General features: G+C 38.5%; 5 protein-coding genes and 1 long non-coding RNA gene across 12 annotated transcripts in view; 3 read left to right on the top strand and 3 right to left on the bottom strand.

Moving 5' to 3' along the window:
• Positions 1-25,777, top strand: part of LOC149668158 (uncharacterized) — a 66,623-nt gene that overhangs the window by 15,272 nt on the left and 25,574 nt on the right. The window lies entirely within an intron of this gene.
• On the bottom strand, positions 4,983-5,637 carry LOC149668159 (uncharacterized). 2 transcript variants are annotated; one of them, XM_089841301.1, is made up of 3 exons: positions 5,506-5,637; positions 5,371-5,443; positions 4,983-5,309 (listed from the first exon to the last, which is right to left on the bottom strand). In XM_089841301.1, the coding sequence occupies exons 1-3, from the start codon at positions 5,525-5,527 to the stop codon at positions 5,018-5,020; spliced, it is 387 nt and encodes a 128-aa protein (XP_089697427.1). In that variant the 5' UTR covers positions 5,528-5,637; the 3' UTR covers positions 4,983-5,017. The 2 variants fall into 2 exon arrangements, with proteins under 2 accessions (XP_089697427.1, XP_089697426.1); XM_089841300.1 differs by having other exon boundaries at positions 5,371-5,637.
• Positions 5,985-8,347, top strand: LOC149668160 (uncharacterized). Of its 2 annotated transcripts, none has more exons than XR_016368140.1 (3): positions 5,985-6,083; positions 6,155-6,306; positions 8,233-8,347. It is a non-coding gene; the product is annotated as an uncharacterized LOC149668160 (long non-coding RNA). The 2 variants fall into 2 exon arrangements; XR_016368141.1 differs by lacking the exon at positions 8,233-8,347 and adding an exon at positions 6,380-6,512.
• Positions 13,904-25,777, bottom strand: part of LOC149668161 (protein regulator of cytokinesis 1-like) — a 50,897-nt gene continuing 39,023 nt past the window's right edge. Inside the window, exons 10-11 of the mRNA XM_089841243.1 lie at positions 14,406-14,553; positions 13,904-14,244 (exon numbers count right to left, since the gene is read on the bottom strand). Coding sequence (XP_089697369.1) covers positions 13,904-14,244; positions 14,406-14,553 — 489 coding nt within the window. The remainder of the gene's footprint in view (positions 14,245-14,405; positions 14,554-25,777) is intronic.
• Positions 14,741-24,897, bottom strand: LOC149668162 (uncharacterized). Of its 5 annotated transcripts, XM_089841051.1 has the most exons (4): positions 24,636-24,897; positions 16,546-16,612; positions 15,965-16,150; positions 14,741-14,833 (listed from the first exon to the last, which is right to left on the bottom strand). In XM_089841051.1, the coding sequence occupies exons 1-4, from the start codon at positions 24,653-24,655 to the stop codon at positions 14,777-14,779; spliced, it is 330 nt and encodes a 109-aa protein (XP_089697177.1). In that variant the 5' UTR covers positions 24,656-24,897; the 3' UTR covers positions 14,741-14,776. The 5 variants fall into 5 exon arrangements, 4 of the variants coding, with proteins under 4 accessions (XP_089697177.1, XP_089697174.1, XP_089697175.1 ...); XM_089841048.1 differs by lacking the exon at positions 24,636-24,897 and having other exon boundaries at positions 16,546-17,267; XM_089841049.1 differs by lacking the exons at positions 14,741-14,833; positions 24,636-24,897 and adding an exon at positions 15,411-15,555 and having other exon boundaries at positions 16,546-17,267.
• On the top strand, positions 21,411-23,582 carry LOC149668163 (uncharacterized). Its single transcript, XM_089841026.1, has 3 exons — positions 21,411-21,750; positions 21,820-21,996; positions 22,066-23,582. Exons 1-3 carry the CDS (start codon positions 21,477-21,479, stop codon positions 23,400-23,402), a joined length of 1,788 nt encoding a protein of 595 aa, XP_089697152.1. The 5' UTR covers positions 21,411-21,476; the 3' UTR covers positions 23,403-23,582.

The raw sequence follows: 25,777 nt of genomic DNA on the forward strand, positions 1-25,777 counted from the left end.
GCAGCTAATTGGTAGGAGAATGTTTTGGAAAAGGTGGCAACGAATTATTGGAACCATTGTTTTGGAAAAGGTAGCAACGAATTATTTGGACCATTGCTTTGGAAAAGGTAGCAACGAATTATTTGGACCATTGCTTTGGAAAAGGTAGCAACGAATTAATTGGACCATTGCTTTGGAAAAGGAGGTAACTAATTAGGTAACCAAATAATCATGAGACCAAATAATCACGATACCAAATAGTCCCGAGACCAAATAATCACGATACCAAATAGTCCCGAGACCAAATAATCACGATACCAAATAGTCCCGAGACCATATAATCACGATACCAAATAGTCCCGAGACCAAATAATCACGATACCAAATAGTCCCGAGACCAAATAATCACGATACCAAATAGTCCCGAGACCAAATAGTCCCGAGACCAAAGAGTCCCGAGACCAAATAGTACCGAGACCAAATCGGTGAGACCAATTAGTCTCGCGACCAAATCGGCAAGACCAAAATGGCGAGACCAATTCGGCGAGACCAAATTTTCCTGTTCCGAAACTCGATCTACCGGCCCTGTAGAATATTAAAATTGGAACTAACTGAAATTATAAGTGCCGAGAGGGGCTTGGGAGCAATCTGACGATCACGTAGCCACTCGCGTACCAAGTCGCCAAAGAAAGTACCGGCGATCTGACTGATTCTGGAGGATTACTCGGTTCTATGAAAATAATGGAATGTGGTTTTCCATTACACCAGTCAATTTGAAGCTGTTTATTGTTGGGACACCGATTTTACCCGAAACGTACCACTCCTCTACCCGTCTCCCATTGTTAGCCCGTCTTAATTTTTCCAAGGTTGGCAATTTCTCGCGAGACCCGCTCTCTATCGCGTATCCGATCCCTCGCTTTGAAAAAAAAAAAAGAAATGTTTTGAGAAGAGATTGCAATCTAGTTTAGTCAAAGGTCTTTGTGAAGGGTAAAACCCGAGGGGCTCGTCACTACGCCTCCGTGGTGGTCATCCCCAGACGGGCCCCTCCTCCCATCATACGCAAAATGGATAATTTAAACCTCCCCCGGGTTTTTCAGGGGCGAACTCCCAGCAGAATCAGCCAGCGCGTGGCGCCGAAAACAAGATAGAGAGAGACTGAATGTAATAAGTCAGTCAAGGTCCGGGATAAGATTAAAATAGGGGTGGCGGTATTCCCTTTACTGCATGGTTGTTTACCAGGTATATTTTTGAAAAGACGCTTTACAAGTGGAAAAGTACCCCGCTCCCTCTATACAGAATGTAGCCCGAAATCTTATGTCGCAATGAAATATAAACTGCGAAAGTTGAGGGGTTTGGGGGGGAACTACTTCTCATCGACTATTCATTTGTGATTTTCTCTCGTGTTAGGAAATTCTTCCACGAGACGTGACAGTCATTTCAAAAAGGCGGAAGATTCCTAATTGGAATGCAAATTATATCCTGGATACCTTGAATTAATTAAATAGTAATAATTAGGCTAGGGAATTTAAATATGGACTAAAACGTTAGGAAGTTTGATTTCTCGGGTTGACGAAAACTGCAATCATGCAACTGGTTAAAGCGCGGTGTTCCGCTTTACGAGAAATACCAGGAATACGTATTTCTTGAAGAATCGACTTTGTTCATGACAAATCATATCCTTAAAATCGTTGCCATTTATAACGTTCTTTTGTTATAGGCTTAAAATATTATGGGAAAATGTAAGGAAATCATCTGAAAATATATAGTTTTAAAAGTAAGCCGCGGGAACTTGAAGATCTGAAAATTGATTTAAGATTTAATTCATCATTGAGTCGCTTTCAATGTTCGCCTATTTATCAAAAAACACACTGTTTTTTTACAATCTTTCTGGAGCAAAGCCGACTTAACGTGACGCAATACTCTAATTCCGAGTACATCCCTTGATGGGAAACTTCCGTTTTCCACCTCCCGGATGTGTCATCCATATCACTCGTACACGAGACGCGAACATTTGTCAGGCTGACGCGATCTATCTAGTTTAAAAGCGGTTGTCTTTCTTAATTTCAACTCATTTTAGACAGTACAATGTTGCATTCCATCATTTGCGTCTTGTTCCTTAGCTCCTTTCAACTCTTAAACGCCTTGAATCAGACGGATAATTATTTCGTAGGTTTCGTTTAGTACACGTTGACGTTGGCGTTTAAATTTAAAGGTACATTTCAGGATGAATCGAAATACGTCGAAGAAGTTCGACGTCACATGCAAGAGGTCAGAGACCAAGTTGGTGACGAACTGAAGGACACCTACGAGCGGGACATTACCGATTATATTCGTCGACGCAAAAGATCGAGTAGTACGAGCACTTCGCTTTCCCACGCATTTAATCACGCATAGTTTATCGGTACCAATACCTCAAAGTAGCTATAGTTACCATTTTGAAAAGAATCTACTTCTATGGATTGGGACCGATCAACGAGTCGTTGTTGCGCGACATAATAATAATCTGGCTAAAGACGAATTTCTTTTGTCAGTTGGCAAAGGTTGCGATTTGCCTAAGCAAATCGGTATTAACGACGCTTGCATGTGTCAATCGGGACCTCACAAAACCATGGTCGAGTTGGAAATGATCAACGCAGATATATCCGGCAACACCGTAAATCAAACGAAAGATAAACTCGGGAAACATATTTTAAATCATTTCATTCATTGGTATATAGTTGCAAATACCGTGGTGCATTTCCATCGACAGATGCAGCAGTTCTTGCTCTTCACCCACGCACAAATGCGTCGCCGTCGACAAAGAGATGGTCAAAGTACCGGTAAGTACGCGTCTTCGAGTCGCGACCTTAAAAGGCCCGGAAGGTTTCCATTCTAAGTCCCACCCGAAACTTAGATGGAAGTCAATTAGAGACAAATATGTCCGAGGAAAGAAAATTATGCACGGACAGAAATTGAGCGGCAGTGGTTGTTCGAGCAGAGAGGTATGGGACCTCTACGAAAGCCTTCATTTCCTTAAAGATTCGATTAGCCACAGAAAGTACGTGAATACAAGAAAAATAAACAGCTAGATTTAACGATTCTTGTTTCCACGCAGAACAATTAACAATATGTCTCAAGCAAATAAAGACGAGGCGGCCGATAAGAATCCTGATAAGCCAGAAGATAGTCATGAGGAAATGGTTTTTGAACATGAAGATGAGGACTTCATTATCGAGGAGCCAATTAATGAGGCGGCAAATGCGCTGTCCGATGCTGACCAAGGAAATAACAGTTTGCCTATTAGCCAAGAAAAACTAGCTCTACGTCTAGCTTGAGTGCAAGTGACAGTCGGCCCAGTACGTCTTCAAGCAAACGTGAAAGTGAAGAAACATTTATGAAATCAGCCAAATATAAAAAGCCAAAACAAAAGGTTGATGCCTATGAACAAACGCTCCTAAATATTTGGAAAGAAAATACAGGTAAAATCAATGCTAGCTCCTGCAATGCCATCCCAGAGGATCCGGATCGTTTATTTCTGTTGAGCCTAGAAAAGGATTTTAAATCTTTAAATGATAAAAACAAAAGAAAAGCAAAACATGCACTCATGCAAGTGCTCGATGATTTGCTTGAAGAGGAAGAACGTGACAAATTGGCAGAGCAAATTAATTAATAATCTGTATTTTCATAATAAAATCATTTTTATTAAACGAGTAATCTTTAACGTCCTTGGTATTCCATTTTACCATTAATAGTAAAATATTCCTTATAAGAATCTCTTATCTGTATGGCTCCTCTTCTACATGCTCTACCTCCTTGCCGAGGAAGCCCGGTCATATTACTGTTATGGTTAAGTCTCCATTCCCCTTTGACCAAATTTCCATGTTCATCAATATGGTCACCGTACTTGATTGGACAATACAAACGCCTATCAGTTTGTTCTTCCTTCGTCATCAAGAAGTTGTGCAAACATACTGCAGCTTTTACAACAGCCTCAGCATTCACTGGGTCAAGAGGTATAGGGCTTTGCAAACATCTAAATCTAGAACTGAGAATCCCAAATGAATTCTCAATGGTCATCCTAGCACGAGACAATCTATAGTTGAAAGTGTCTTGATCAGCTGGGAGATTTCTGCCAGCATAAGGGCGCATTAAATTGGGTTTAAGAGGAAAGGCAGCATCACCAACAAAACAAAACGGAAGTTCAGGCCCATTTTCTTCAATTTTTCTTGGTTGCGGAAAGAAATTTTCATCTTCAATTGCTTTCCCCAACTCTGAACCACCAAAAACACCTCCATCACTTATTCCACCGAAATTTCCAATGTCTACAAATGTAAATTTATAATATGCGTCGCACACCGCCATCAACACAATACTGTAGGTTCCTTTGTAGTTGAACAAGATGGCCCAAGGGCTGGGCCTTAATAGTAATTTTACACGGCTCACGTGACCCCCCGTATAGTTGATCTCCAATAAATCGTACAACTAAAAACATTTCTGAAACGCAATCGTGTATCCCCTTAATTTCTAATAACGTCACATTTCAAATAATATTAATGAAACTAAATTGTGCACCCCACTAAAGTATAATTTTTAAAAACCATACGAATCAAATAATGTATCTAAAACAAAATCCTGGATCCCCTAAACCAGAAATCACTATGACCGTAAACCGTCCCCTCTATTTTACGAAACCTAACCTAACCATTCAGCATAATCTCTGATGTATCACGCGCACAAAGTGCAGCAGTGCACGAAAATTATCAACTTGTTTCTTTCACTCAAAAAAGCCCGCGAGATTTAAACTACCTTTCTTTCCTCTCTCTCCTCTCCGAGCGGGATGCCCCCTCTCCCTCTTTCCCCTCTCACTAATATACCAGGCAGGCAGCGGAGCTTCGTTTCCCTCCGATCTGGGTTCCATCTCTCTTCGTATCGCCATCGCGTACGCTAGCGATCTCTCTCTCCCCGCACCGTTTTCCCTCTCTCTCTCCCATCGTAAGCGTACGCGAAACCGGTTTCGCGGACGCGTCCGGCACAGGGGATTGGTGCCCTTTCTTAAATTTTAACGGAATAAAATTCCGTGTAAAATTAAAAACATAGAGCCAGAATTAGGAGGTGCGACCAATTCAATATGTTTTCCGTCCAAGGAGCCAACACAATTAGGGAAATTCCACTTTTGAAAATAATTTAACGCGGATGTCATCATTGCTTTTTTAGTCATTGGTGGAAGATATATTGGCTGAACTGCATTCCATATGACGTTACAAGTCTTTGGTACAATTTTAGCAACGGTTGATTTACCAATTCGATACGCTAATGACAAAGTTCGATAGCTATCTCTAGTTGTCAAATACCTATAGAAAAGCTAGTAAATTTACAACCAATTCAAATAATTAAACATAATACAAATATTACCTCAATGTGATGTAAAGTCTTTCTTTAGCAGATATGGCTTTTCGGTAATGGGTGTCTTGTTTAGTTAAATTATCTTTAACGAGACTCAATAAATAATCAAATTGGCTGGGTGTGACTCGAAACACTTCTCTGTACATATTGTCATTATGATATTCATAGCAAATTCTCATTTTCGGTATTAAATTGTGGAAGTCACCATCTACAGGTCGGTCCTGAAACACTTCTCGTACCCATATTCTTCTCTTTTTTTTATTCGATTACGGTGATTTAATATCAGAAGAGAAGCTATTACATTATTATTGAAACTTAAAATATTCTTCTGTTTGGAACACACAGATGCCATGTTTAATTCCTACAGGAAAGAAGCAACCTCGATGACGAAATCATTTATGACGTCAAAATATAAGCGTACGTTATTGGTTGATCCTTTGCGAACAACGCAAAACTTGCAAAAATCTTTGGCACGCCAAAGAATTTTGCTCTCTTCGCAAGCCTCGCTTAGTAGACGTTTTTTCTGGTGTGAACGAAACGCGACGGATGAAAGCGAACAATGCGAATGCGGCGAACGTGGCGAAAGACGCGAAAACGGTTGGTGTGGACGGGCTATTCCCACCCAAAACATGCAAGACGAATGCAGAGTCATCGAAGTTGAAAAACACAAGAAATGCGATTGCGTTTGCGCTCTCAGCGAAGCCAACTGTAAAGAGTTCGAAGTAATTGGTCTAGTCCTAACCTTTTCTCGCGAGTATTTTAGCTAATTAGTTCCCGGTGTCGTCTCTCTCAGATTTTTAACAAGAACACTTGTAAATGCGCCTGCAAGATTAATCCTAGCATGTGCGGACCGAAAATGAGACCGAATTACCGAGAATGCAGATGCGACTGCAAAAACAACAAAGAATGTTCCAGCGGTTCCCTATTCAACACCGATACTTGCGAGTAAGTTAATTTTAATATCGGGCACGCCCATAAATAGACCGAACAACTTAAGCGTGGATTTATATCATGGCAGATGCGAAGAAGAAACTTACGAAGACTATAACAGCGTTTAAATTGCAGCCTTCTTAATAAAAGGAGGCTTTCGTATTTGTTTGCCTCAAAATTCCTATGGGGGGGGGGAAGGGTCCTTTTCCGATAAAAATATTTTGGGACAAAACTTGCGCGAGAATCGCGTGTTGTAAATGCTGGAAAACATCTCGAAAAGAATAAAAAATTGATTGGAAAATTTAATAGAAATGTATTTTTCTGTTTACTACGCTGCATCCCACGGGAAAAAGGCAAGGTGCGCTCCTCTAGATCCGCCTACAAATACAAAGTTCGCCCTCCTTTAAACTAGAGTTTATATCTAGAAACGTTAATCCTCTGGCAAACGACTAAAAGCTTTTTGACGATTCAGGTTATTTTTAATCGCTTATTGTTTCTGTGAGTGCTTTAAGTGGCACGTCATGCTACTTAACGCGTGCCTACAGAGTAAACCTTATTCCGATAATAAAGCAGTAGCTCCGATTGTCGAATCAAACTTAGGTTTTAACAAATGAAGGGTCGATGTCACAATCTGACTCTGTCGGTAGCCGCTGTCGATGTAAGTCAATTAAGTAATCGAATCTGTCCAATTTCTCGCAAGGTAAGACTAATAATTAGGTACTGTAGCCGTGCGCGTAGTTAACTGTCGCGGACATGGGCGTTATAGGTACTAACTACAAAAATGAGTCCTCGTTTGTAAAATAAAACAAAACTTAAGTTTATTGGCAAAAGATTGAATTTAAAGTATCTCCATTGAGGAGTTAAAGAAGAAGCGAACTGCACTGCTTCTTTACTAAACAAGAACTGCCTTTCTCAAGCGAGAAAAACTAGCCCCTCTACTTTAAGGGGATTTCCCTTTTTACAAACAGGTTTTGGGGTCTCTTGGCCACCAACAGCGCCAGCCCGCCTTATATAGAGGCAAAGAGAAGGGAAATAGGGAGAGATAATCGCATAGGCAGCCGTGATCCATCTAGAGGGGAAAATTTGTGATACGCGGCGGCTCTTAACGCGCACCTTATTCGCGCACAGTTGACGTTATTGGTTCTCCTCTTTCTGGCTACTACGCCACCAAAATTGCTCGGAAAGGTTTAAACGTTAAACGTACGCTTTAAAAATAAAAAGCCGAGGCTTAAGTGAAATGATCAGCCAAGTGGGCTTTTTTAAGCAGAGTTATTTATTTATCAGAGGTAATTTAAAATGGTTTACCACAAAAAATGCTGCTACTTGAATTGTAGTAGCAATACGCGGTATTCAAGTAATCCAAAAATGAACGGTATAACTTTTAAACCATTTCGAAAACCTATAACCAAACATCAACAATGTGTAATTAAAAAACATCATTTCGTGGGTTCGTGTGCTCAAGCCATTTTTCTAATGGTGATAGTGATCCATTAGCAGGATTTGGTGTTATATGTTTACAAGTAAGATATTTTGAATATTTTCCTGAAACATTACACGGCTCTAATCTTATACTATCTATCTAAATTACCTCTGATAAATAAATAACTCTTTGCTTAAAAAAGCCCACTTGGCTGAACATTTCACTTAAGCCTCGGCTTTTTATTTTTAAAGCGTACGTTTTAACAACGTTTAAACCTTTCCGAGCAATTTTGGTGACGTAGTAGTAGCCCGAAAGAGGAGAACCAATAACGTCAACTGTGCGCGAATAAGTTGCGCGTTAAGAGCCGCCGCGTATCACACATTTTCCTCTCTTCTCAATACGGATGGATCACGGCTGCCTATGCGATTATCTCTCCCTATTTCCCTCCTCTTTGATAGAGGCTTGGTCGAAAAGTAAAAAGGGGTACAACAAGGATACATATGTGATAAATATGTTGACAGAGAATGGACAAAATCTGGCCGTTACAGTACTATCCCCGAATGAAGCACAACGCCTTCAAACTGCGCCACGTCCTTTCAACGGAAGGCAATTCGACGGTAGTCGGCCTGAAAGGGAGAGATTTTCAAATCCTCGAAGCTCTGTCGCGAAAATTGCGATTCCAGTGAGGATATAAGCTCCGTTATCCGAGGGACTAGTCATTCCGCGTAATAGGTGGACGGACGCAATTTCAGAGCATTTGACTAGTCGCTCACTCGCTAACTTTGAACACTTAACGAAAACTTATGTTTATAACGCAGGTACCGGCTTTCAACGTCGTCCAAAGGACAGTGTGGTTTCTGCGACCAAAACATGCCGGGAAACCAGTGCTCGGGACTGATAGGAATGGTGGCCCGAAACGTAAGATGACTTAGATAGATGTCCCCCCACCCCCCTTTATGACCACGCATATCGCTTTAAACGCTGAATAGGAGGTTGACGTGGGCATTTCAACGGTGACCCCGACTCCGGAACGCGGTCGCTTCGTGGACTTTTCCTTCCCGTACGCCTACGACGAAATTACCTTCGTCACCAAAGAACCGGAGTCGCGCGATTTGGTCGACGACCTCCTTTTCACCAAACCCTTTCAAGTTCAAGTACAGACTGTTAAAGAAGTCTTTGCGCGTTGCGTTTTTCGCACATATTTTACTATATTTCAAAAACTATTAGAGCTAGCGCTCTGGAATAAAGTGCGTTATAAAAGTTTTGCATTCCTCTTTCATATTTTACCCGTTCCACAGTTGTCCTTTGCGTACTTATACCGGAAACCGGAAATGTCAAAATTATCAATATTGGATTCTCGAGGATATAAATGCGATTTTCGGATTCCTTGGGGTCGATTCATATTTGAAAAGTTTTCACCAAATTCAATTCGGATCAATAGGTCACGAGTAATCAGCCTTTATTCAAAATCTGGCAACTTTGGTTAGAGTGGCGATAATTCATAATCGAGTATCGAATCTTTGTCGTAATAATGCTTGTTAGATGTTATGGCACCTTATGCGTATACAGGGTGTTTGTGAAAAGTCCATCAATAATAAAAAAACGTATTTATTGGGCCATTGTGAGTCGAAAATGTTCTATGACATTTTGCCGTCCGAGCCACGGTTTTCGAGTTATGATTAGAATATTTTAGGGATGACCCCTTAATTAAATTAACGCTGTCTTTCAATTTCTTAATTAAATTCAAGGGGGTCATCCGTAAATTACTCCAATCATAACTTGAAAACAGTGGCCCGGACGGAAAAATGTCATAGAACATTTTCGACTCAAAATGGCCCAATAAATACGCCCTTTCATTATTGATGGACCTTTCACAAACACCCTGTATATATGATTGGTCTTGTGGCGCAATACTTCCAAACAAATCAGACGTTGATTAAAGGGATGGTGAAGTGGAAAATAAAGTAATTTTTTATTGATTTTTCCATAAGACAGTGAAACATCCAAGAAATAACACCGAACGATTTTTAAACTACGATTAGTTTGAAATTTCATGAATAATTTTAAATAAGGACCTCCGACCAATCGCGTAGCGCCCTGCCTTTTTATGAACAATTTTCTCTTGGCACGCTGCGTGTTGAATAAATTTATCGCGAGACTTGAAAAAATTTGCGCGATGTGACAATTGTGGCGCGAGACATGGAGCGTGCCACGAGAATTTTGTTAACAAAAAGGCACGGCGTTACGCGATTGGTCGGTGTTCCTTTTTTGAAACTATTCTTAAAATCTTAGCCTAATTTGAATATTAAAATAAATGGGAGGTATTTCCTGAATTTTTCATTATGCATACTGGTCTCAGGATTAGTAGAAGAATCAATAAAAAATCACTTTAATTTCCTTTTCCCCTCCCTTTAAGAGAAAACCTGCGTCTTTTGAAGGAGAGAAGCGATTTGAAAATATTGTTATTTGGGCCATGATATCATAATATTAAGAACTCACATTAATTACGTTTGGGCCTTCAGCCCGACTCATTGCAGCCCAGTGAAAAACTCATTCATGATGGCATATGCGCTTCACGAGATCCCTTCAAATAGACATATTCGACTATTCCATATAAGAAACAACTTCAGAGGAGATGGCTTCTATGCTAGGAATTTTCGCTACGCGATTGAGCTTCTCTAAACGGAGCCTGAGGTTGGGCTATAGCCTCCCGCGTTTACTGCAAATGTGAGACCAGGGATAGATTTAGTTTTAGAAGTGGGAATAGAGAATAGAGTAATCTAGGGGCGCGTCAAATTCCACGGAAAGGAAGGGTACGAAAGGAGAGGCGTGTCAAAGCTACAAAGGTAAAAAGGAATAACGTATTTTTCGCCGATCCCGTCAACAACGTCAGCAAAACGTAGCTTAAGTGAGCAATCAGAAAATTTTAACTTTTCATCACTCGTTAGAGGGAGGGCTCTATACTGGGCTATGAGTCGGACTGAATTAAACACTAACCGTTCTCCAATCCTACTACTAAAATTAAATCTATCTCTGTTGAGGCTTAATAATAAAGCCGACCGCAACCAAAGCATGGGCAAAGGCGTATTTCACAACTGACGTTCAAAGTTACCGATGGAAAACCCTTACAAATAAATGAGGAAAAAAAATTAATGCCGGTAACAATGATCACAACTGAAAATAACAGCTAACAGCTAAAACGAACCCGAACGGTAAACACTTGAAGTTGGTCTCTCTGCGCTGCTGGTCTGCTACTCCTTTCGTTTATTTTCTATGGTAAAAATACTAACTTTGGGAGGTATTGGGATATTAGGCCATTTTGTGTTTTAAGACTTTTCATAAGTGAATCATATTACAGCTCCCCATAAGTACTGGACGTAGGTTATGCTTTTGTAAGCAGCGTTTTCTTCCAAGACATCCAAGCCCGCCATCTATAGCTCAGTTTTACAAGTATAGTTTTCCCATTAACCCGGATCTTGAGATAGGTTAACCTACGGAAGTTCCGGTTGATGATAAAGGCTGTCAGACCGCCGTCAGTGTCATGATTAGTGTGAAGCTTGTTATCGCGTTATAATTTTGATTTAGAATGGCTTATGTTTCTTTGCTAATTAGGAAAAACGCCTAGGATCAATGTAACTAATTGCAATGCCCAAATTAAAGAGACATCTGAACACGATCTATGTGATATTAAAAGCACTTAACCGTAAGCGACCAAAACGTTTTGTAAAACCAGCATCTTTCGCAAACGGAAAACGTTAAAGCATTGAAAAAATTTGTCACACTTTAAAAAGGAAAACAAATTTCTATGTCGACGCATATAACCTTTAATTAGTAATAAATCGGTCCAACTATCCCCGCTAAAAACCTTTAGATCGGTGGAAACTCAGTACTGTACTAAGGATGCATTAAAAATAGTCTAGCATGATGAAGGCTATTTTGATGATTTCCTTTTCAACACAAGCCTTTAAAAAATACCTATAGACCGGCAATTATTTTTTAAAATCGGAAAAATAAAGTGGAGCTCTACTATTATATTCACAACCCAACACTTTGTATGGAACAACTTGTTTCCTTCCGCGCTCTTCTCTCTCAAACCTTTCCTCATTTGCTACCACTTACTTCCGTTAGCTTGCCCCGCTTTTTAAAAATTTCTTTCGCGCCAAAATCATTCCCCTGGTTTAGTTCACAAATTCGCCACTGCGTTTCGCATATACCCTTTTCTCTTCAGTGCTAGGAGACAATGCTGATGCACGGCGATGTTATATCGTCCAGTACTTCTAGGGAGCTGTAATATGATCCACTTCTGGACTTTTATTGTGTAGGAAAGAAAATTATCCTTTTTAAAGAAATTTTGGATAACCATTAATATCATTATTGATAACTAGTTAAAAGTTGAAAAATATTTATAAAATTTGGAGGAAAATTTTCAAATAACAAGACTTCCTTCGAGTTTCAAACTGAAAAATGGTCGTGTGCTTTATTGAACTATTTTATACAAACAAGACTGTCACTTTCAGTTTGAATTGTATTTTACTTAACCTCGCTTAGCCCTTAAACACATTTTTAATCTTTTATTAAATGACAGACAAAGCTTTGGTCCCATTGAACCGAATTCCCATTCGACAGAAGGGGTTTTTTTGGGGTCCCATTCGATCGAACGTAGCCAAAGGTGCGATTTTATTATAGTCCCATTGGACGAAATTCTATTGAACTGGAAGAAGACATACTGTGTGGTTTTGCATTAAATATATTTTTAATTTCAAAACTTATTATTGTTAAAATAAATGTGAGTTGAAAATGTATTACTGCACTCCTCACCTCACCTACCCTAGCCGAACCTAACCTAACCAAACGTAACCTAACCTAACCCAACCCAACCTTGTTTGGAGGTAAAAATTATTTATATGAGTATTAAAACAATTTATTAGCAATAATAGAAATATTTTGGAAAAGATGTCAGATAATTAATTGGAGAATATTTTGGAAAAGGTGGCAGCTAATTAATAGGAGAATATTTTGGAAAAGGTGGCAGCTAATTAATAGGAAAATCATTTGGAAAAGGTGGCAGCTAATTAATAGGAGAATATTTTAGAAAAGGTGGTAGCTAATTAAAAGGAGAATATTTTGGAAAATGTGGCAGCTAATTAGTAGGAGAATGTTTTGGAAAAGGTTGCAGCTAATTAATAGGAGAATGTTTTGGAAAAGGTGGTAGCTAATTAATAGGAGAATATTTTGAAAAAGGTGGGAGCTATTTAATAGGAAAATCTTTTGGAAAAGGTGGCAGCTAATTAATAAGAGAACGTTTTGGAAAAGGTGGTAGCTATTTAATGGGAGAATATTTTGGAAAAGGTGGTAGCTAATTAAAAGGAGCATATTTTGGAAAAGGTGTCAACGTTTTATTGGAACCAAACCTAACCTAACCTAAGCTAACCTAAGCTAACCTAACCTAACCTAACCTAAGCTAAGCTAACCTAACCTAAGCTAACCTAAGCTAACCTAACCTAAGCTAAGCTAAGCTAAGCTAACCTAAGCTAAGCTAACCTAACCTAAGCTAACCTAAGCTAAGCTAACCTAACCTAACCCACCCGAAACCAAAATATTAAAATTTTAATTTAAAATTTAAAGACATTTATGGAACTACCATTAAGACTGCACTTCATTTTAAGCACAATTTGTTTATTAATTCTATATATCTCTTGCCTTGAAAGGAATGAAAGTGAGTGTTTTAATTAGTATCACGAAACATTTACTTTTAATATTATTAACATACCTTTCGGAGATTCGAACCAACAACCTATCGCTTCGCAGTCCAACTTCGTATCCACTACACCACCGAATCGCTGACGGCTACAGTGTTTCAAGTTATATTCATGTATTTTTTAGGGGCATATTCGGACGATTGGGATTTCGGTCCATCGGGAATATAGCCATTGGGCTGGAAATCTAAAATCATTGCGGGATATTCGGTCGAATGGGATTTCGGTCCATTGGGAATTCGGTTGAAAGGAACGATACCCAGACAAAAACGCTAAATCGGGTTCAAGTCGCCCATCAAAAGAAACACATCATGTGGCGGCTGGGTCTCATGGAGGTGTCCAAAAAGGTCGCAAAGCGTAACCAGGTAAGCCAGGGAAGAACTTGGTGGACGATAGACACAACCGACCACAGCCGAACGAAAGCCGCAAGTAAAGGTCACAAATACCGCTTCCCATCGTCAGAGGTTTGGAATGCGCATGGGAGCTCGACAGGAACAGGATGTAATGATTCATGTAACGATAATAAAACACCGCCACCTCTGGTAGGACGATCCTTCCGGAAAGTTATGTATTCCTGGGGTAGTAACTCCGAATCCATAACCGAAGAGTCTAGCCAAGTTTCCTTGTGGCCAATGATATCATAGCGCGAGGAGTTCAAAAGTGCTAGATCGTTCAGCTTGTTACGCAGGCTTCGAACATTGGCATGGAAGAAAGTGATGCAATTCGAACGTCGAGGGGGCTGTGTCGATAAGGCGGAATGATCCGGAGATGTAGGTTCTTGAATAGCAAAAAACGAGTCACTTAAGGCTGGTAGAGAGCAGGTCGGGCACATATAGGGCTCGTCTGAAGATATGATATTTGCACCCGACTTGATTTTTCATTTCACCCTCCCTTTAATAGTATGAAAAGTACAAATAAATATAAAACTCAATATTTACCCGCGACTAAATTTAAACATTCTACTTGAACATTTAAGACACCAGTCGCTGAACTGTTAATTTTATTGTTGAGAAAAATCTCGTTGATTACTTCAAGAAGACCCACTTTCTTAATAGTGGTAAGGATCTCATTGGTGACGCCATTATTCTATTAATTGCAATAAAATAATTAACATCGCATTTAAAGGAAAAGTTCAGGTAACATAACATTATACCTTTAAAAGTACGGCCTTTTTTAAATATAAAATGAAAACTAAATATCTCTCATTGCAAAATAATTAGCATTTAATTAGTCTTAAAAAAATCAAGCATTAAATGCTAATTATTTTGTAATAAGAGATCATATATTTCCTGTTTTTAACTTATTATACTTAATTCCATTTATATTCAGAAAAAGGCCGTTCATTTAAGGTATATTGTTTTGTTACCTGAAATTTTCAATTTAAAGCAAAGCGCGGGCCACCCGTAACTCGATTTTCGCTCACTAGATGGCTCTACCCAAAAATCTTGAAAGGCGGGATTTATATGGGTATCAGCCTGTTATTGGTTAATGCCATAACCAATAGCAACTTCAAATTTAAATTCGTCTGCACAGACTGCATTTCAAACTTCAAAAATATCGCGGTAGCTCTTGTTTTATGTATACCCAATCTAGAATTTGGGTATTAATACGAGGCGGTTTTGTTGTGTTTATACTGATTTAATTAGTAGTATTTTAAGAGATATTGGTATCCTTACGAAGGCAAGTTTGGGCTGTTAGAAAAATTTACAACTGTTTTCAAAGATGTGTGAGTAAACTATACGTATTTAATAATTATCTCGTATCCAAAGTTACTGACAACCACAGAGGCCTATAAAAGGTGGTTAACCAAACAAAGCAATGCATACACATATATAAATAAATATATATATAAATATAAAAAAAAAAATCATTTTATTTCACTACGCCACTTTGTTTTGAAGTTTATTTTGAAAAGAAATAATTATAAATAAATTACTAAGTAGTTTTGATGAATTTATGGTTTTTATTTTTTAATATTCTGAAAATCACATACAAATTATTCTGCCTAAAAAACCCATAGTAATACAAGTTATGCTAGGGAAATGCAAAATCCCTTTCCTCGTTAGTGTTCTCCAATGCGTGAATTCTCTAAAAAAAGAAGCAATATCAACTTGCGAACATTTAAATTAGGGTATCATAAAACTTACGAAATGTAAGCTGATAGATTTTTACAAATAGTATTTTAAAAAAAAACTTATATTGAAAGATGGCCTTATAAGTTGTTCAAATAATGAATTGAATTCTAAACTTATTTCTAAGTGTTTAAAAGTGAAAAATATATCTAAAGTTAATGAGTAATTTGACACATTTCGGGAAATTTTAAAAGCGAAATAAATTCAAATAATCCAAAAAATGAAGAAAATCCAATTTCGCGTTTACTATATTAGTTTCAAGTTAATCTGGGTAAAAACCCCTCCTGAAACCCTTATAAATGCCATTTGGGCTATTTATTTATTTATTTTTAATTTGAGAATGCTATTCTGTATGTTATAAATACCTTAATAACTTCATTAGTAACTTGAATAGCGAGGAGTGGCAACTTGTCATCAAAGGCTTCCGTTAAACCTTTTAGCAGCCACGTTTTTAAGACTTTGAAGTTGGCGTCTCGATAAGTAACATTTAAAAATTGTTCCAAAAACGTACGAGTGCATTTTTTTAAGATGCAAAGAAGGAACTCGCGTGTCTGCAAAATAATTAGAAATACAACAGTATTTCCTAAATTGCTCCTTCTAGGGTACCAATTATTAACAACATAAGTTCATAAGTTACGTTCATTCCATAAGTTTGTAACTGGCTACAAACTGGAGCTTGTCATGAAATGACGTAGGTGATAGATTCAGGGTAAAGCGACGCCTAGTGACGGGCTGTCAAATGCTTAGCACAGACAAAATAATAAGATGGAAGTCTGCAAAATTAACCACCGAGTGTAGTTAATCAATTCTCTCGAATTAGCTCCAGCTGTGACTGTCTCTGTAGCATTACGAACTTGTTTTGTATAGGAAGTGTAATACTTATGGAACATATCTTATAAACTTAGTGTTGAACACCCTCCCTTTAGCATTCTGTAATTAAACTTACAGCAGTTGCATTGCAATCTGATTCATCGAGCTTCGCTGTTAAACTGAATATTTTATCCAATGAGAAACTATAAAATTCAAATTTGTAATTAGCATTAACCAGGCTTTTAAGGGGAATTTGACGAAATGGCCAGACAACCATTTTCGTAATTGATTTAAACTATTAAAATCACACAAGAAAACTTGAAAAATGCATCCGTTAATTATGTATAAAATTTATTAAGTTTAAGACGTGTTAAAGCAAATTTTGGCTGTGGTTTAGTTTAAACAAATGCGACTAGATGCTACCATAGTCAAGGGGTGGAGTTAACTGGCTCGCTATGGTTAGGATAGTTTTAGCTCCGCCCTCGACATTAACGAGTTTTGATTGGTTCCTGCCTTTGGCATGTAGAAGATTAGTTAACGTGTTACGGTTAAGACTATTTAACAATAAACAGAGATGGACTACAATGGAGAACACTCTTATTAAGCTTATATGATACTTCTTTGAGCTTGTTAGCTATAAAACATTCGAAAACCTATGCAATAGACAAAATTTACCTTAAACCCCCCCCCAAAAAGTCAAAAAACCCCCTATGTGTTTAAATAAAAAAATTGAAACCTTCCCCTTGTTTGTTTCATATTGAAACTTTTTCGACTCAAAGCATAGCCATAACATAAGGCTTATGAGTGGAATAGTTTCGGGGCTCTGCCGCTAGGGGCGACGACAGGCGATGCCATTAGAAGAACCTGGGTTTTACCTTATAATTTTTTTTTAATGGTCCTGGGTTACGGGCGCCAAAGGAGGGGACATTTGCTTAAAGCCTAACGCGCATTAAAAGTAGTCGAGGGTTCTGTAGAATTCTCTTTCAGGGTTCGTACGAAATTTTGACATTGAAAATCCCTGATTTTTCCAGCTTCTCCCTGACCATTTTAAGTATGTGTTTACCAGAGCCCACTTCATCACACCTGCCTCATATTGCTCGAAGCATGGATTGATATAGCGAATGAAATCCCTGACTTTTTAGGAAAACATTTTAAACTTTCCCAGGCTCCGTACGAACCCTGTCTTTATAAAGAATAAATTTATCTTATGTTTTGGGTCATTTACAATAAAGGCTAAAGGGAAACTAGATTTGCCACATTGGTGGTGAGAAAGAATTCTATATAGCCATATGAGAGCATCCTGACGTCAGCATGATGTGATTGGGACTAAGGAACTTTTAATAAGTTAACAATCTTGCAAATGAATTAAATATTTTGTATTACTAATCTACTAGCTGTTCCATTTAAAGAGTAATAGCAAAAATGGCCAGCACATTTCATAGTTAATCATAATACTTTAAGTTATACTCACACTTTTTCATCAATTCCATTCCTTAACTCGTTATTTTCAAGGAAATATTTACAGAAAAACAAACGAGCTTCCTTAATCTCAGCATTCCTGACGCCAATTGTTTTTTTCCAGCAATGTTAAACTTGTTTGAAAGTGAACAATATAAACTGTCACGTGGTAATAGTAATACCATAAGATATGTTCCATAAGTATGACCAGAAGTAAGATAAGGGACTAGAAGTATCGAGTTTACTAAAATTCTTCACTTGGCGAAAGTGAATATTCTTGATAACACACCAAGGGTTGTCCCTCTGGTAGCGGTTTCGGAATTTTCCCTCTCCAAAACGTGAGACGCTCGCGCGGCGGAAGACGGCCGAACTAGATTCAAGCACCCGCGTCCGTGTCCGTGTTCGTGTTCCGCGGCTTAAGGTTGAGGGGAAGGGGGTAGGAAATTTTGTTGAAACTCGACCCAATTTCTTTTCTCTCTAATGTAGGCGCTATGAAAGCGGCATAAAATCCTCAAATTTGTTCATTAGTGCTATTACCAATGCTACTTTAGCAATTTACTTCTAGTCCCTTATCTTACTTCTGGTATGACACTACCTATACTTCGTAATGCTACTGAGAGACTTACAGCTCGAGCTAGTTCGAGAATTGATTAACTACAGTGGCTTAATTTTGCAGCCTATCTTATTATTATTGAGTCTGTACTAAGCCTTTGACAGCGCCTCGCCCGGCGGCGCTCTACCCTGAATCTATGACCTACGTCACTCACTTCATGACAAGCTCCAATTAGCCTTATTCCTGATCAGCGCCACTAGGCTAGTGGCGACTTTGAGAACTACTGTAATCGACGAGCCAACCAGATGTCGCTAAAATCTGGTAACGTCACTGACGAGCACTCTCGGGAAACTGACCAAAAATTAGCCCGGTTTGAAGCTCGTTGAAGTTAATTTCAGCATTATTATTTGAATTAAATAATAAAATAGGACTAAATCGGGCTCCAAACTTCTTTATCGACGATATTCAACACTCACCTAAAGGTAAGAACTTATTTTATGGCGTTTTTGGAGCTTTTAATGTAGTGCAACTCGCTAAGCCTTGGCGTGCTGCTTTGGTTAAAATTGAAAATAATCTTTCAGTAAATGATTTTAATTATAAAATTAAAGTATATAAGTATTCTGATTATGAAAATTTTACAACAACGTATTTGTTTACATTTTTAGACATGGGAAAAGGATCTTGCATTATAGAAAATTGTCGAAACCACAATCCGTCGCTTACTTATCATACTTTGCCGAAAGATAAGGAGCTGAAACGAAAATGGTTTCATGCCATAATAACGGCAATGGGAAATAAGCCACCTGATCTGAAAATCTCACTTATATGCTCCAAACACTTTTTAAAAAGCGACTATTTACCCACTGGAGCATTACGCCGCAAGCATCTTAAACCATTTGCAATACCTTCCATATTTCAAAACACGAAAGTGACTGATGAAATGACTGATGAAATAATTGAATCTAACACCAGCCAAACGCTTCCGAAAGGTGCTTTTTCTCAAATGAGCCCAAAAGAGAGAATCGAACTAATGGAAGAAATGGGAGCATTGCATGTTAATCCAGAGGAGCTTAACATTCATCCAGCAGACCTGAATCCCGAAGATCCATTAGTAGCTTTTGTAGAGGAACAGAGCCAATCTGATTTACCCTCGTCATCATCGTCTCACTCTCAAGCAAGCAGTGGGATATCATTGAAATCCTCAAATACTCAAAATACACCACGTAAAGTTGAACTTATAAGAAAAGAAATTGAACTACTTACACTTCGGAGTAAAGAAAAGTTTACATTAACGAAGTTCGTAAATGACGATAAAGCTATCAAATATTTCACTGGATTTCCTTCGTACGAAGTTTTTTGGGCGTTCTATCAACTCCTGCTACCCGAATGTACTAAACTTAATTATGTGGGACAAGAATCATCCCAAATGACTGAAACTTCAGATAAAGAGTTCCTTCAAGTTGTGAAACCTGGACCACCAAGGATACTAAATCCAATGGAGGAATTATTCATGACACTTAACCGTCTGAGACAAGGAACCCCAGAGCAATATTTAGCCTATTTGTATAATCTATCGCAAGGTTATGTTTCTAAAATCGTAAATACGTGGATTTTGTTCCTTTTCGAGTGTGCTCCTCATTTACCCATATGGCCATCGCTGGAAAGAACAAATGAGCTGGCAACTAAGAAAATGACAGAAAAATATCCTGGATTGAGACTTATCGTCGATTGTACAGAATTCGAACTAGAAAAGCCTTCAGCATCTGAAGCTCAAAGAGAATCATTTAGCGCTTATAAACATGCTAATACAGCGAAGGCGCTCATTGGAATGGCCCCCTCTGGTCACATAACTTTCTGTTCCAATCTCTACGCAGGAAGAACTTCTGACAAGAAGCTATTTATGCATTGTGGTATTTTAGACATGCTGGATGAAGGCGACGCTGTAATGGCAGACCGCGGTTTTGATGTGGCTAAAGAACTAGCTTCTAAAAATGTTACACTAATCATTCCCGAGTTTCTGAAACAACAGGATCAGTTTACTTCATCTCAACTTTCTGAGAGCCGTAGTGTTGCCGTGGCACGAATTCACGTTGAAAGGGCTATTGGGAGAGTCAAGGAATTCAAGATTTTAAAGGGACGTATTCCCTTGACCTTGTCACCAATGCTAGAGAAAATCTATATAGTTTGTTGTTATTTATCAAACTTTACCGGAACTTTAGTAACGAAGCTAGACTGATGGGGTGTACTTATGAAAAATAAATGGCTTTTTAATTGATATCTTTGCTTCTAATTTTATTTGAAATATCTATGTTTAAAATTTTACAAACTGTCTACTGGGTGTCTTTTTTATGGAATATATTTAATTTGGGAATAGTACGGGGGTCTTAGGCGGGGGTACCAAGCACCCCTGGAAAAAAGAGAGGTTTAGAGGTCCAAAACCACTTCATTAATTATAGTTGGACTAGTTTTTAAATTCACAAAGTGGGAGGCTCGTAGGCCATAGCCGACCATCCGTTGGAGGTTGAGCTGCCGAAGGTTTCCCAGGAAGTCAGAGCGTGGGGCCGCCCTGACTGGGCAGAAAGTGTCCAAGTCCAGACAGAGGGGACACTGGGGCAAAGGAAACTGGTTAAAGCGATGTAACAAAGCCCGCGTTGCGAGGCGTCAGCATGCGAGCTGGGCCAGCCAGGAGTGCACCTGGCGAGGTAGGTCCAGGGCTCCCAAGTTATCCATGTGTGGAAGGTATTTCGCGGTAAGGAGGGGGGCTTTCGACCCCCTACGTTCTCCACTGGGTGTCTCTTGAAGTAGCATTATTTGTATGAGGCAATATATTTTTAGCTACCTTAGTCCCTAGTAGAGACTCCGTACCGAAAGCGCCGCCGTAAAATTTTGAAAAATATATGCCGAACTCGTGTAATAGAGGGCGCGGTATTTCGAAACTAAAAACAAAGTTTTAAACTTCATAGAAATCAGACTCGTTCGTTTTCTCTGACGTTCTTGATGAAAGAGTCCAGTTACTAATATTTTGACAACTCTGAAAAGTGGTTTTCAAGTGAAAAATGTCGAAAAGAAAAACGGAGGAATCAGTGAGACCCAAAAAAAAACCTGGTCCGTCAGCGAGTTTTTCTGAAGAATCATCAAGAAGGCTCTTTTGCTTATGTAAACAGCCAAAAGGAACAACAGACAGTATGATACAATGCGGTTCTTGTATGGAATGGTACCATCCAAAGTGTGTCGATTTAGAAGAAGACGCGCTAAGCTTCCTAGAGGATGAATGGCTTTGTCAAGCTTGTATTGAAGTAATGACGCTCAATCCAAATATGTCTAAAGAAGGTAAGATTGTAACCACGTTGAAATTGTACACCCAGAAGTATTTAATAATAAATAAAATTTGCTGTGAAGGCCTACTTAGACTTCAAGGACGCGTAACTCCGAAAGAAGGTTGGGGCAATGATGTTGGACTGTCAGATTTGCCGGATAATATAGCTGAAAACCATGCGATGACAAAGCGTGAACGAAACCAAGGTTTTATGCTTTATAGAGAGGAAAAGATTTTGGGTATCGAATCTAATATTCAAGGTAAAAACCAAACTGAAATTTTTGGTTGCGAAATTATTGTCTATCAAATAATCAACATATTTCATTTAGGGAACCTGGTTTTTGTTAGAGCTATTTGTGAGGCAGATAGGAGACCAACATCATACCAAATATTTGCTTGTTTCAATGTTGCTAATGAGCCAAATAAGCTAAAATGGATAACGTGTACCTGCCCAGCGGGAACGAACGGAGACTGTAAACATTCAGTCGCATTATTGTACCAATTATGGAACTGTGTTAGGGCTGGTGAGGAAAAGTTACCCCTACGAGGTTCTTGCACCACCAGGCTACAAATGTGGCATGTAAAGAAACCGCAAACAGATGAGCCCCTTTTATTTAGCGACTTAGAATTCGTTAAACATGACCCAGCCAAACCTACGAAATCACTCTTGGGTACGTCTGTTAGAACGTTCAGCGTGGTGCCTGCTGGTTCGCAGATAATCACCAAAGAAAAATTGTCCAATTTTGTCAAACTATTTGAAAAAATGAACTTGGATCTTCCCGTGATTGGTACCATAAAATCTAACAATTGCACACCAGTTTCACTGCGCATAAAACAAAACACCGATTTAATTGACAAGCTCTGGGAAAAGGTTGCAGAAACTAAAGAAAGGGAACGAAACGATAGTTTTTTAAATCTAACAACAAATGAAATGAATGTTTTAAAAAGTGTGGAGGTGGATTTGGCAGGTTCAAAACATATTGAAATCAAAACCCGTTTGCAGAGTAAGTCCAGTTATTGGCACAAACAAAGAAGCCACAGATTAACAGCCTCAACGTTTGGTACATTTACAAAAATGAGAGATAGCACAGACCCAGTAAAAACATTCATTCAAAAAAGATCATTCGTAACTGCAAAATCAATGGATCATGGACTGAAGCATGAATCGGCAGCTTTTGCTTTGTTTCAGAAAAAAATCACAACGCAGCAACACACATCAGTTGGGTTAATTATAAATCCCAGGTTCTGCTTCCTTGGTGCCAGCCCTGATCGTTTAGTAATGATAGAAGATGAACTTTACATAGTAGAGATCAAATGTCCATATGCCATATTTAAAAACAAACAAAGCATAAGAGAAAAGGCAGCTTCGGGAGATTTTTACCTTTATGTTGATAAAAATAATAATGAACTGGAACTGCACAAAAAATCCGATGTCTATCACCAAATTCAAGGCCAACTATTGGTGTGTAATCTTCCAGTGTGCTTCCTTGCCGTTTATGTACCACCAGATGACATGGAAATTTTACTTGTAATGAAAAACAATGACTTCATCAATACAGTGATGTTTCCGAAACTATCAACCAAATATTATATATGTCTTCTGCCTTATTTTGCCAAGGAAATGTTTGAGCCAAAACCTGGTTCCAGTTCCAGAGCTTTAAAATAACTCCATCTACCAAACTTAACTCTTTTAAATAATATATTTCGAAAGGTCAAGTGTTATAAATCGTTTTTCTTTATTAAGTTAAGAAAGTTAACTTCTAACAACAAAAGCAACAGTGGGTACACTGACATTATTTTCCATTTATAATAGTAATAATTTAATTAACGTTATTAACCAAAAAAACCTAATTATTATTGTTTAATACGATTATTATAAAACCAGGAAGAGTAATGAAGTTTTTGGTCTGGTACTATGGTATGGTCCCAACTTAGTTAAAATTATAAAATCTGAAAACAAGAGCCAAGGCTTAGCGAGTTCCACTACATTAAAAGCTCCAAAAACGCCATAAAATAAGTTCTTACCTTTAGGTGAGTGTTGAATATCGTCGATAAAGAAGTTTGGAGCCCGATTTAGTCTTATTTTATTATTTAATTCAAATAATAATGCTGAAATTAACTTCAACGAGCTTCAAACCGGGCTAATTTTTGGTCAGTTTCCCGAGAGTGCTCGTCAGTGACGTTACCAGATTTTAGCGACATCTGGTTGGCTCGTCGATTACAGTAGTTCTCAAAGTCGCCACTAGCCTAGTGGCGCTGATCAGGAATAAGGCTAATTTCATCAAACGTATTATTTTTCCTACAAAATTTTTTATCTAAATTTAAATTCCTTATAGGATTTTAAAATTTTACTATAATTAAGTAAAAATTATAGGACCTTTCATAAAATTACAGAATAATAGACGACAGGTTCAAAAATATAGAATTTTATGGGAATTATAGGACCGCTACGCTACCCGCGCGATCTAACTGACCTCCAATCCTCGACTATAAAAGAGTGAGAGCCACCTAGTGGCATTTCTTTAAACTAAACCTCAACCGCGACTTGCTTTAATTATATATTTAGCGGCTGATGCCAAAATTAAATTTTTTAATGATTATTTATTTTTCACATTTTCAACTTTTAGGCATATTTAGTATCAGCAAGAAGTGATATCTATTTTATTAGCGCGACGCGATGACGAATATTACGTATTTTCCGACTGAGGAGAGGTTGGCGAAATAGCCCGGCCTCCTTTTACGTATAGCCCCCCCCCCTTGGTATTTTGAAAGTGGGACTGGGACTATGACGCGCGAATACTTAGGCATCTTATACCTTCTCCCTAATAAACTAGATATCACTTCTTGGTATCAGAACCCCCAAGAATCCCTAAGACCAAATCTTCTCATATATATTTACAATAGGGGTAGTAAATTCATAATAGTTGTTTTAACTGTCACGGAGTCCCCCTTCGATTTGCTTAACAGAAATAGAAGTTCTAGGACCTGTAAGAAATGAATAGGATTATATCATAAGTTTATAAGATATGTTCATTCCATAAGTTTGTCACTGGTTTCAAACTGGAGCTTGTCATAAAGTGAGCGAGGTAGGTTATAGATTCAGGGTTAAGCGACGCCTGGTGAGGCGCTGTCAAAGGCTTAGTAATACAGACTAAATAATAGTAAGATCACTACCAACGAGATACACAAGGCCCATCAAGGACAAATCAAGAATGATGAGAAACGCGAGAGAAATAGGTAACTGTGGAACGGCTTAGGTCCGGTGGGACGCGACAAAATGGGGGAGAAATACTCGGAATAAGATTTCAATTTGTCCTTGAAAGGGGAACACGTTTTAGACTCCCGTTAAATGATAAGCCTCTGCCACAGAAGCCTCGGAATATACTACGTGAAAAGGCTTGAGATTCTGATCAATCTTAAAACACCTAACCTAACCAAACCTAACCAAACCAAAGGTAACCTAAGCTAACCTAACCAAACCAAAGGTAACCTAAGCTAACCTAACCAAACCAAAGGTAACCTAAGCTAACCTAACCAAACCAAAGGTAACCTAACCAAACCAAAGGTAACCTAAGCTAACCTAACCAAACCAAAGGTAACCTAAGCTAACCTAACCAAACCAAAGGTAACCTAAGCTAACCTAACCAAACCAAAGGTAACCTAAGCTAACCTAACCAAACCTAAGCTAACCTAACCAAACCTTAGACAACCTAACCAAACCTAAGCCAACCTAACCAAACCTAAGCCAACCAAACTGGTTCTAATAACTTATAGGTAAGAGTTAAAAACTGGGTCCGGAGTCGTTTTGAAACCTTGTGATTGTAAAAATGTGCGCAACATAACATATTTGGTGAACGCATTCGAATGGGAGAAATTGGAATCCGATACTTTGTGTCAAAAATATCCGATCGAGAAATCTAAGATTGGGAGACATGCTTGGGAACACACAACACCACAAGCAGTTTGTCAAAAAAATAAATATATCTGCTTAGAGAAGTTGAACTTATTTGTAGTGGCTTATTATTGACTTAGGTCATAGCT

This window comes from Phalangium opilio, unplaced genomic scaffold (genome assembly GCF_054372755.1).
Source record: "Phalangium opilio isolate 3A_F unplaced genomic scaffold, DU_Popi_V2 ptg000056l_1, whole genome shotgun sequence".
In the NCBI taxonomy this organism is placed as follows: domain Eukaryota; kingdom Metazoa; phylum Arthropoda; class Arachnida; order Opiliones; family Phalangiidae; genus Phalangium; species Phalangium opilio.